We start from the raw sequence: 13,398 nt of genomic DNA on the forward strand, positions 1-13,398 counted from the left end.
CCAGCTGACCCATCCCCCTACGTAAATTTATGTGTTCCCATTTATCATTTAAATTCGGCGAAGAGCGAATTAATTGCTCGAATAGTGGCAAAAGAATATGGATTATTTTATATACAAAAGGTTTATCATCACCACCACCACCACCATCACCACGTAAAAACACCTACAACCCAAATAGTTTGCAGGCAATGTGCGTCAATCAATTTGTGAAGTCCTTTTTGGATACTACTAGAATGGGATATTGGATGGGAGCAAATGCTAAAAAAAACATTGATGAATCTAAATAATGTAATAATGCCCAATTAATTAATTCACATATCAATCTTTACATTAGATAGGGAACTTAAGTGACTGACTGGACTCTGGCCGATGATAGATTTAACCAGTTCAGTTATCATTTTCTGTATTTCAGAGTTACGTACTTCTTCCGTTAGTCGCAAGGCAACATGTTGTAAATGATCCACATTATCTTGAAGCCTCGACAATTTAGTTAGCACCTCAATACCAGTTATATGGGTGGTTAATTCATATTGGGGATATTTACTCAAATCTATTGAAGGTTTCGGTAATCTACCTTTGGTTTCCAGGTAATCAAGACCTTTTAAAATATAAGTAATGTGTTTCTCTTTCGTTTTGTATTGATAATCCATCATATCTGGATAATTAAATTCGTCTAATTCATATGGCCACTCATCACCATTATTACATGATGCCACTATTTTTTTGGTTGCTAGGAGTTCATCATTTGAATAAAAGGTTACTAAAATATTTTTAAGTTTTGTAGTATCATACTTTTTTCTAAAGAATAAAATAAAGTTGATCATTTCATTTACTGACGTCGTCATTATGTATTCGTTTTTGGTAAATGAATGAAATAGTTAAGTGAAATTCTAAATTTTTATTACTTATATACTTCTGGCCAAAATTTAATTTCTAATTAGCGACAATAGTTGCTGAAAACTTGTACTTTTGATAATGATTAGTTCCCCTTTTTATACCCTTCGACTTAATACTAAATAACCGCAATTTTTGTTATCTCAATATTTTATTGAGAATGCTCTTGGTCTTCTTTCATCTTTAACATAATATAAAAAAATACAACTGTCTTCATCACACATATGGACTTTTTTTGTTGCTGAGTGACTTCAAATATTCAGCCTGGTTGATTCTCTGACTGAATTCTTCACCACATATATTTATGAACAGTCAGTAGGTGTACGCAAACCAAAGTAATGGTTGAATCTGGATATAGGTTTTTTTTTGGTTCCCTCTGTAGTTCAATTTTCTTACACACCTCCCTTATATGTTTAAATGATTTTCACTGATATGGGTTCCTTAATAGGCGTTGGTGGTGATTGATTAAGAGAAAGTGGGGTTCTATGTGGCAACTACTTCATCTTGTAGTGTCAGTCTTGGGGATAAAACGAAGGTGGGGGGGAGAGGGGTTTATGATGGTGATAGTAGTGACGGCAGAGGCACTGAAGTTGAGGCAGCAGCCACTTCAAATTTTTTTATCTTCGTCTGGAAACAAAAATGATGATAGTAGGGGTGACGGGATTCACTTAGTTTACGCAGATGTTCCAGTGGACCACCACTGTTAAATAGTAGATGTATTATAAATATGCTAACCTTTAAATTCACTTTTTTTGGCCTAACTTCTTCGTCTCTCTCTCTCTCTCTCTCTCTCTCTCTTTCTCTCCGAATTTCATTAACTTTCTGCAGCCCACAAGTTAAGGGAAAGGGGGAGTTGATGATGAAGGTAGTGGTGGTTGTTCTTCTTCAACGATCCTGGAGAAGAAATTGCAGGTGCTGCCTCCATACCGGACAAGTCCAACTGACACTGATATGTATCAGTTGACAGCACCCTATGTCATCACCTTCCTTCCCCCCCCCCCCCATCTCAACATAAACAATGGGTCAAGTCATTTTTAATCGACCAATTACTGACCGACCCACTTTCTTTGCTAAAACGGCAGTTGATCAGCAAACATTTTTACCTTATTTTTTTTTTCACATGATTCATGCTATTATTGACTAATTGAAGAATATCATTGTATACTAATTTATATTATTAATATGTGTATATTAATTTTATTTAACAGCTCTAAAGTTATATGAATAGAAATATAAATTTAGTAACCACACTCCTACTAACATTCGGAATATTCAGTTGCACAAAGCTTTTAAAACCATGGTATCCATATTTCCCTTGAAATCTTTTACATCTTCGATTACATCATATTCCCAAATAATGAAATATATCATCAAATATGGTTCATATGGTACAGATATTATTTTAGAACCATTTATAAATCAAATAGAATTTAAACCCCAAATTGTAAATGTTTATGCTATAAAAATATGGATGGGATCTACACAAGAAGGATATCCTGCGGCATCCCAATTACAATTTATACTGCGAGTCGCAAATGAGGAGGATGGAAAATTTTATTGTTCCTATAGGTTTTTGGAAATCTTCTCTAACATTGACCAAAGAAGCATCATGTTCTGTGAACATAATTTCAAGTATCCCCATGATCCGGAAATAGTGCCTATCGCGGGATATAGGTCCTACGCCAAAGATCCTTCCATATTTCTGATGATGATACAAGCTTCCAATCAGGAACGAGAAGCTCTGAGAGAGATGATGATAGCAGACGGAATATCGATTCCATCGTCATTTTGTAAAGTTGATCAGGCTGCGCTCAAAAGGCTTATGTCCCTCAAACAATATTTCAATCGGCATTATTATTTTAGGTATATGATGTTTAAAAATATACGTTGGGAATTAACCCGAGATGTGAGAGATTACGAAGCATGGTTGAAAAATAAAAAATGGCTTAACTACGTTTATCGCAGGATGAAACAACATAGACCGTATTGTTTACATGATGGATCTTTTTATAACGAGCCTCGTCAAGATATAATTTATAGGGACCCCAACTATGAAATTAGATCTCATTTGGGGGTACCCAAATATTGTAATGACTGGCGGGATAGAGATTCTATTTTTCGGGTTTTCAGTGATGGTGATAAAAAGTGTGATGATATATGTTGTATTAGACTAGGAAACCTTGACCGAATTTATCATTTAAATTCGGCGAAGAGCGAATTAATTGCTCGAATAGTGGCGAAAGAATACGGATCATTTTATGTAGAAAAGGTAAAAGGCGTACTTTTCATAACCCGAAATCCCCATCTCTTTATGGACCTTATTCAAACGGGAGAAAAGGAAGAAATCTGTCGTTTTATTATAGAAGACGAAGGTTTATCATCATCATCATCATCATCATCATCATCATCATCATCATCACCACCACCTCCATGTAAAAACACCTACAAGCCAAATAGTTTGCAGGCAATGTGCGTCAATCAATTTGTGAATTCCTTTTTGGATATTAATAGAATGGGATATTGGAACGTGGCCTGCTTACGTAGAGCAATATACACCAACCCTAATATTCCTCATTTTTTTAAATGCCAAATAATCAACGAAGTTCAACGGAATCTAATGATTAGATCTTGGGAAAGAGCAGTAGCAGATGAAACAACTACTGAATTTCCGGTAGAAATTAATAATGGAAACCAATATTATCATGTATATGGTAGTATAATATATGGTTGGTAGTATAACACTGTAATTCAATCAAAACAATTTTTCAAAGAAAAACACCTGGCCTATTTGACGAATCTGGCCTTACAATATACAACTTCCACATATGAATTTAATCAGTTCCTAGAGACATGTTGTAGCAGTGCAGCCAAAGGAGAAGAAGAAGAAGAAGAAGAAGAAGAAGAAGAAGAAGAAGAAGAAGAAGAAGAAGAAGAAGAAGAAGAAGAAGAAACACAATTAGATAATACCAATCCTAAGGTATTAGTAGTCGAAGGGTATAAATAAGGGGAACTAATCATTATCAAAAGTACAAGTTTTCAGCAACTATCGTCGCTAATTAGAAATTAAATTTTGGCCAGAAGTATATAAGTAATAAAAATTTCGAATTTCACTTAACTATTCCATTCATTTACCAAAAACGTTCCTTAATAGGCGTTGGTGGTGATTGATTAAGAGAAAGTGGGGTTCTATGTGGCAACTACTTCATCTTGTAGTGTCAGTCTTGGGGATAAAACGAAGGTGGGGGGGGAGGGGGGTTTATGATGGTGATAGTAGTGACGGCAGAGGCACTGAAGTTGAGGCAGCAGCCACTTCAAATTTTTTTATCTTCGTCTGGAAACAAAAATAATGATAGTAGGGGTGACGGGATTCACTTAGTTTACGCAGATGTTCCAGTGGACCACCACTGTTAAATAGTAGATATATTATAAATATGCTAACCTTTAAATTCACTTTTTTTGGCTTAACTTCTTCGTCTCTCTCTCTCTCTTTTTACCTTATTTTTTTTTCACACGATTCATGCTATTATTGACCAATTGAAGAATATCATTGTATACTAATTTATATTATTAATATGTGTATATTAATTTTATTTAACAGTTCTAAAGTTATATGAATAGAAATATAAATTTAGTAACCACACTCCTACTAACATTCGGAATATTCAGTTGCACAAAGCTTTAAAAACCATGGTATCCATATTTCCCTTGAAATCTTGTACATCTTCGATTACATCATATTCCCAAATAATTAAATATATCATCAAATATGGTTCATATGGTATAGATATTATTTTAGAACCATTTATAAATCAAATACCATTAAAACCTCAAATTGTAAATGTTTATGCTATAAAAATATGGATGGGATCTACTCAAGAAGGATATCCTGCGGCATCCCAATTACAATTTATACTGCGAGTCGCAAATAAGGAGGATGGAAAATTTTATCATTCCTATAGGTTTTTGGAAATCTTCGCTAACATTGACCAAAGAAGCATCATGTTCTGTGAACATAATTTCAAGTATCCCCATGATCCGGATTACTTAATAGTGCCTATCGCGGGATATAGGTCCTACGCCAAAGATCCTTCCATATTTCTAATGATGATACAAGCTTCCAATCAGGAACGAGAAGCTCTGAGAGAGATGATGATAGCAGATGGAATATCGATTCCATCTTCATTTTGTAAAGTTGATCAGGCTGCGGTGAGAAGGCTTATGTCCCTCAAACAATATTTGAATCGGCATTATTATTTTAGGTATATGATGTTTAAAAATATACGTTGGGAATTAACCCGAGATGTGAGAGATTACGAAGCATGGTTGAAAAATAAAAAATGGCTTAACTACGTTTATCGCAGGATGAAACAACATAGACCCTATTGTTTACATGATGGATCTTTTTATAACGAGCCTCGTCAAGATATAATTTATAGGAACCCCAACTATGAAATTAGATCTCATTTGGGGGTACCCAAATATTGTAATGACTGGCGGAATAGAGATTCTATTTTTCGGGTTTTCAGTGATGGTGATAAAAAGTGTGATGATATATGTTGTATTAGGCTAGGAAACCTTGACCGAATTTATCATTTAAATTCGGCGAAGAGTGAATTAATTGCTCGAATAGTGGCGAAAGAATACGGATCATTTTATGTAGAAAAGGTAAAAGGCGTACTTTTCATAACCCGAAATCCCCATCTCTTTCTGGACCTCATTCAAACGGGAGAAAAGGAAGAAATCTGTCGTTTTATTATAGAAGACGAAGGTTTATCATCATCATCATCATCATCATCACCACCACCTCCATGTAAAAACACCTACAACCCAAATAGTTTGCAGGCAATGTGCGTCAATCAATTTGTGAATTCCTTTTTGGATATTAATAGAATGGGATATTGGAACGTGGCCTGCTTACGTAGAGCAATCAACACCAACCCTAATATTCCTCATTTATTTAAACACCAATTAATCAACGAAGTTCAACGGAATCTAATGATTAGATCTTGGGAAAAAGCAGTGGCTGATGAACTAACTACTAAACTTTTTTTTTTTAAGAACAGATTCAATGAAAAAGTTTTTTACTGAATTGAAAATATTTGTTTATTATTCTTATAATAAATAAATCTAAAGTTGGGATTAAATAATGAAAAAACATTGATGAATCTTAATAATGTAATAATGTCCAATCAATTAATTCACATATCAATTTTTACATTAGAAAGGGAACTTAAGTGACTGACTGGACTCTGGCCGATGGTAGATTTAACCAGTTCAGTTATCATTTTCTCCACTTCAGAGTTACGTACTTCTTCCGTTAGTCGCAAGGCAACATCTTGTAAATGATCCACACTATCTTGAAGCCTCGATAATTTAGTTAGCACCTAAATACCAGTTATATGGGTGGTTAATTCATATTGGGGATATTTAGCCAATTCGATTGAAGGTTTCGGTAATCTACCTTTGGTTTCCAGGTAATCAAGGCCTTTAAAAATACAAGTAATGTGTTCGTCTTTCGTTTTGTATTGATCCTTGTAATCCATCATATCTGGATAATTAAATTCGTCTAATTCATATGGCCACTTGTCATCATTATTACATGATTTCACTATTTTTTTGGTGGTTTTGAGATCATCATTTGAATAAAAGGTCACTAAAATATTTTTAAGTTTTGCAGTATCATACTTTTTTCTAAAGAATAAAATATAGTTGATCATTTCATTTACTGACGACGTCATTATGTATTCGTTTTTGGTAAATGAATGGAATAGTTAAGTGAAATTCTAAATTTTTATTACTTATATACACTTCTTGCCCAAATTTTATTTCTAATTAGCACCGCCTTATAAGACAATATGCCGATTCCCAGCGAAAATGTAGTGTTTTTAGTAAAAGAAACTGCACAAAGAGAAGTCCAGCTGACCCATCCCCCTACGTAAATTTATGTGTTCCCATTTATCATTTAAATTCGGCGAAGAGCGAATTAATTGCTCGAATAGTGGCAAAAGAATATGGATTATTTTATATACAAAAGGTTTATCATCACCACCACCACCATCACCACGTAAAAACACCTACAACCCAAATAGTTTGCAGGCAATGTGCGTCAATCAATTTGTGAAGTCCTTTTTGGATACTACTAGAATGGGATATTGGATGGGAGCAAATGCTAAAAAAAACATTGATGAATCTAAATAATATAATAATGCCCAATTAATTAATTCACATATCAATCTTTACATTAGATAGGGAACTTAAGTGACTGACTGGACTCTGGCCGATGATAGATTTAACCAGTTCAGTTATCATTTTCTGTATTTCAGAGTTACGTACTTCTTCCGTTAGTCGCAAGGCAACATGTTGTAAATGATCCACATTATCTTGAAGCCTCGACAATTTAGTTAGCACCTCAATACCAGTTATATGGGTGGTTAATTCATATTGGGGATATTTACTCAAATCTATTGAAGGTTTCGGTAATCTACCTTTGGTTTCCAGGTAATCAAGACCTTTTAAAATATAAGTAATGTGTTTCTCTTTCGTTTTGTATTGATAATCCATCATATCTGGATAATTAAATTCGTCTAATTCATATGGCCACTCATCACCATTATTACATGATGCCACTATTTTTTTGGTTGCTAGGAGTTCATCATTTGAATAAAAGGTTACTAAAATATTTTTAAGTTTTGTAGTATCATACTTTTTTCTAAAGAATAAAATAAAGTTGATCATTTCATTTACTGACGTCGTCATTATGTATTCGTTTTTGGTAAATGAATGAAATAGTTAAGTGAAATTCTAAATTTTTATTACTTATATACTTCTGGCCAAAATTTAATTTCTAATTAGCGACAATAGTTGCTGAAAACTTGTACTTTTGATAATGATTAGTTCCCCTTTTTATACCCTTCGACTTAATACTAAATAACCGCAATTTTTGTTATCTCAATATTTTATTGAGAATGCTCTTGGTCTTCTTTCATCTTTAACATAATATAAAAAAATACAACTGTCTTCATCACACATATGGACTTTTTTTGTTGCTGAGTGACTTCAAATATTCAGCCTGGTTGATTCTCTGACTGAATTCTTCACCACATATATTTATGAACAGTCAGTAGGTGTACGCAAACCAAAGTAATGGTTGAATCTGGATATAGGTTTTTTTTTGGTTCCCTCTGTAGTTCAATTTTCTTACACACCTCCCTTATATGTTTAAATGATTTTCACTGATATGGGTTCCTTAATAGGCGTTGGTGGTGATTGATTAAGAGAAAGTGGGGTTCTATGTGGCAACTACTTCATCTTGTAGTGTCAGTCTTGGGGATAAAACGAAGGTGGGGGGGAGAGGGGTTTATGATGGTGATAGTAGTGACGGCAGAGGCACTGAAGTTGAGGCAGCAGCCACTTCAAATTTTTTTATCTTCGTCTGGAAACAAAAATGATGATAGTAGGGGTGACGGGATTCACTTAGTTTACGCAGATGTTCCAGTGGACCACCACTGTTAAATAGTAGATGTATTATAAATATGCTAACCTTTAAATTCACTTTTTTTGGCCTAACTTCTTCGTCTCTCTCTCTCTCTCTTTCTCTCCGAATTTCATTAACTTTCTGCAGCCCACAAGTTAAGGGAAAGGGGGAGTTGATGATGAAGGTAGTGGTGGTTGTTCTTCTTCAACGATCCTGGAGAAGAAATTGCAGGTGCTGCCTCCATACCGGACAAGTCCAACTGACACTGATATGTATCAGTTGACAGCACCCTATGTCATCACCTTCCTTCCCCCCCCCCCCCCATCTCAACATAAACAATGGGTCAAGTCATTTTTAATCGACCAATTACTGACCGACCCACTTTCTTTGCTAAAACGGCAGTTGATCAGCAAACATTTTTACCTTATTTTTTTTTTCACATGATTCATGCTATTATTGACTAATTGAAGAATATCATTGTATACTAATTTATATTATTAATATGTGTATATTAATTTTATTTAACAGCTCTAAAGTTATATGAATAGAAATATAAATTTAGTAACCACACTCCTACTAACATTCGGAATATTCAGTTGCACAAAGCTTTTAAAACCATGGTATCCATATTTCCCTTGAAATCTTTTACATCTTCGATTACATCATATTCCCAAATAATGAAATATATCATCAAATATGGTTCATATGGTACAGATATTATTTTAGAACCATTTATAAATCAAATAGAATTTAAACCCCAAATTGTAAATGTTTATGCTATAAAAATATGGATGGGATCTACACAAGAAGGATATCCTGCGGCATCCCAATTACAATTTATACTGCGAGTCGCAAATGAGGAGGATGGAAAATTTTATTGTTCCTATAGGTTTTTGGAAATCTTCTCTAACATTGACCAAAGAAGCATCATGTTCTGTGAACATAATTTCAAGTATCCCCATGATCCGGAAATAGTGCCTATCGCGGGATATAGGTCCTACGCCAAAGATCCTTCCATATTTCTGATGATGATACAAGCTTCCAATCAGGAACGAGAAGCTCTGAGAGAGATGATGATAGCAGACGGAATATCGATTCCATCGTCATTTTGTAAAGTTGATCAGGCTGCGCTCAAAAGGCTTATGTCCCTCAAACAATATTTCAATCGGCATTATTATTTTAGGTATATGATGTTTAAAAATATACGTTGGGAATTAACCCGAGATGTGAGAGATTACGAAGCATGGTTGAAAAATAAAAAATGGCTTAACTACGTTTATCGCAGGATGAAACAACATAGACCGTATTGTTTACATGATGGATCTTTTTATAACGAGCCTCGTCAAGATATAATTTATAGGGACCCCAACTATGAAATTAGATCTCATTTGGGGGTACCCAAATATTGTAATGACTGGCGGGATAGAGATTCTATTTTTCGGGTTTTCAGTGATGGTGATAAAAAGTGTGATGATATATGTTGTATTAGACTAGGAAACCTTGACCGAATTTATCATTTAAATTCGGCGAAGAGCGAATTAATTGCTCGAATAGTGGCGAAAGAATACGGATCATTTTATGTAGAAAAGGTAAAAGGCGTACTTTTCATAACCCGAAATCCCCATCTCTTTATGGACCTTATTCAAACGGGAGAAAAGGAAGAAATCTGTCGTTTTATTATAGAAGACGAAGGTTTATCATCATCATCATCATCATCATCATCATCATCACCACCACCTCCATGTAAAAACACCTACAAGCCAAATAGTTTGCAGGCAATGTGCGTCAATCAATTTGTGAATTCCTTTTTGGATATTAATAGAATGGGATATTGGAACGTGGCCTGCTTACGTAGAGCAATATACACCAACCCTAATATTCCTCATTTTTTTAAATGCCAAATAATCAACGAAGTTCAACAGAATCTAATGATTAGATCTTGGGAAAGAGCAGTAGCAGATGAAACAACTACTGAATTTCCGGTAGAAATTAATAATGGAAACCAATATTATCATGTATATGGTAGTATAATATATGGTTGGTAGTATAACACTGTAATTCAATCAAAACAATTTTTCAAAGAAAAACACCTGGCCTATTTGACGAATCTGGCCTTACAATATACAACTTCCACATATGAATTTAATCAGTTCCTAGAGACATGTTGTAGCAGTGCAGCCAAAGGAGAAGAAGAAGAAGAAGAAGAAGAAGAAGAAGAAGAAGAAGAAGAAGAAGAAGAAGAAGAAGAAGAAGAAGAAGAAGAAGAAGAAGAAACACAATTAGATAATACCAATCCTAAGGTATTAGTAGTCGAAGGGTATAAATAAGGGGAACTAATCATTATCAAAAGTACAAGTTTTCAGCAACTATCGTCGCTAATTAGAAATTAAATTTTGGCCAGAAGTATATAAGTAATAAAAATTTCGAATTTCACTTAACTATTCCATTCATTTACCAAAAACGTTCCTTAATAGGCGTTGGTGGTGATTGATTAAGAGAAAGTGGGGTTCTATGTGGCAACTACTTCATCTTGTAGTGTCAGTCTTGGGGATAAAACGAAGGTGGGGGGGGGGAGGGGGGTTTATGATGGTGATAGTAGTGACGGCAGAGGCACTGAAGTTGAGGCAGCAGCCACTTCAAATTTTTTTATCTTCGTCTGGAAACAAAAATAATGATAGTAGGGGTGACGGGATTCACTTAGTTTACGCAGATGTTCCAGTGGACCACCACTGTTAAATAGTAGATATATTATAAATATGCTAACCTTTAAATTCACTTTTTTTGGCTTAACTTCTTCGTCTCTCTCTCTCTCTTTTTACCTTATTTTTTTTTCACACGATTCATGCTATTATTGACCAATTGAAGAATATCATTGTATACTAATTTATATTATTAATATGTGTATATTAATTTTATTTAACAGTTCTAAAGTTATATGAATAGAAATATAAATTTAGTAACCACACTCCTACTAACATTCGGAATATTCAGTTGCACAAAGCTTTAAAAACCATGGTATCCATATTTCCCTTGAAATCTTGTACATCTTCGATTACATCATATTCCCAAATAATTAAATATATCATCAAATATGGTTCATATGGTATAGATATTATTTTAGAACCATTTATAAATCAAATACCATTAAAACCTCAAATTGTAAATGTTTATGCTATAAAAATATGGATGGGATCTACTCAAGAAGGATATCCTGCGGCATCCCAATTACAATTTATACTGCGAGTCGCAAATAAGGAGGATGGAAAATTTTATCATTCCTATAGGTTTTTGGAAATCTTCGCTAACATTGACCAAAGAAGCATCATGTTCTGTGAACATAATTTCAAGTATCCCCATGATCCGGATTACTTAATAGTGCCTATCGCGGGATATAGGTCCTACGCCAAAGATCCTTCCATATTTCTAATGATGATACAAGCTTCCAATCAGGAACGAGAAGCTCTGAGAGAGATGATGATAGCAGATGGAATATCGATTCCATCTTCATTTTGTAAAGTTGATCAGGCTGCGGTGAGAAGGCTTATGTCCCTCAAACAATATTTGAATCGGCATTATTATTTTAGGTATATGATGTTTAAAAATATACGTTGGGAATTAACCCGAGATGTGAGAGATTACGAAGCATGGTTGAAAAATAAAAAATGGCTTAACTACGTTTATCGCAGGATGAAACAACATAGACCCTATTGTTTACATGATGGATCTTTTTATAACGAGCCTCGTCAAGATATAATTTATAGGAACCCCAACTATGAAATTAGATCTCATTTGGGGGTACCCAAATATTGTAATGACTGGCGGAATAGAGATTCTATTTTTCGGGTTTTCAGTGATGGTGATAAAAAGTGTGATGATATATGTTGTATTAGGCTAGGAAACCTTGACCGAATTTATCATTTAAATTCGGCGAAGAGTGAATTAATTGCTCGAATAGTGGCGAAAGAATACGGATCATTTTATGTAGAAAAGGTAAAAGGCGTACTTTTCATAACCCGAAATCCCCATCTCTTTCTGGACCTCATTCAAACGGGAGAAAAGGAAGAAATCTGTCGTTTTATTATAGAAGACGAAGGTTTATCATCATCATCATCATCATCATCACCACCACCTCCATGTAAAAACACCTACAACCCAAATAGTTTGCAGGCAATGTGCGTCAATCAATTTGTGAATTCCTTTTTGGATATTAATAGAATGGGATATTGGAACGTGGCCTGCTTACGTAGAGCAATCAACACCAACCCTAATATTCCTCATTTATTTAAACACCAATTAATCAACGAAGTTCAACGGAATCTAATGATTAGATCTTGGGAAAAAGCAGTGGCTGATGAACTAACTACTAAACTTTTTTTTTTTAAGAACAGATTCAATGAAAAAGTTTTTTACTGAATTGAAAATATTTGTTTATTATTCTTATAATAAATAAATCTAAAGTTGGGATTAAATAATGAAAAAACATTGATGAATCTTAATAATGTAATAATGTCCAATCAATTAATTCACATATCAATTTTTACATTAGAAAGGGAACTTAAGTGACTGACTGGACTCTGGCCGATGGTAGATTTAACCAGTTCAGTTATCATTTTCTCCACTTCAGAGTTACGTACTTCTTCCGTTAGTCGCAAGGCAACATCTTGTAAATGATCCACACTATCTTGAAGCCTCGATAATTTAGTTAGCACCTAAATACCAGTTATATGGGTGGTTAATTCATATTGGGGATATTTAGCCAATTCGATTGAAGGTTTCGGTAATCTACCTTTGGTTTCCAGGTAATCAAGGCCTTTAAAAATACAAGTAATGTGTTCGTCTTTCGTTTTGTATTGATCCTTGTAATCCATCATATCTGGATAATTAAATTCGTCTAATTCATATGGCCACTTGTCATCATTATTACATGATTTCACTATTTTTTTGGTGGTTTTGAGATCATCATTTGAATAAAAGGTCACTAAAATATTTTTAAGTTTTGCAGTATCATACTTTTTTCTAAAGAATAAAAT

The 13,398-nt window shown here is 34.2% G+C and overlaps 1 protein-coding gene across 1 annotated transcript in view; it reads left to right on the forward strand.

The window, feature by feature from the left end:
• Positions 1-13,398, forward strand: part of LOC138369729 (ABC transporter F family member 4-like) — a 49,648-nt gene that overhangs the window by 25,455 nt on the left and 10,795 nt on the right. Inside the window, exons 4-5 of the mRNA XM_069333168.1 lie at positions 3,734-3,871; positions 10,519-10,668. Coding sequence (XP_069189269.1) covers positions 3,734-3,871; positions 10,519-10,668 — 288 coding nt within the window. The remainder of the gene's footprint in view (positions 1-3,733; positions 3,872-10,518; positions 10,669-13,398) is intronic.

Source organism: Procambarus clarkii, chromosome 29 (genome assembly GCF_040958095.1).
Source record: "Procambarus clarkii isolate CNS0578487 chromosome 29, FALCON_Pclarkii_2.0, whole genome shotgun sequence".
Taxonomy (NCBI): Eukaryota; Metazoa; Arthropoda; class Malacostraca; order Decapoda; family Cambaridae; genus Procambarus; species Procambarus clarkii.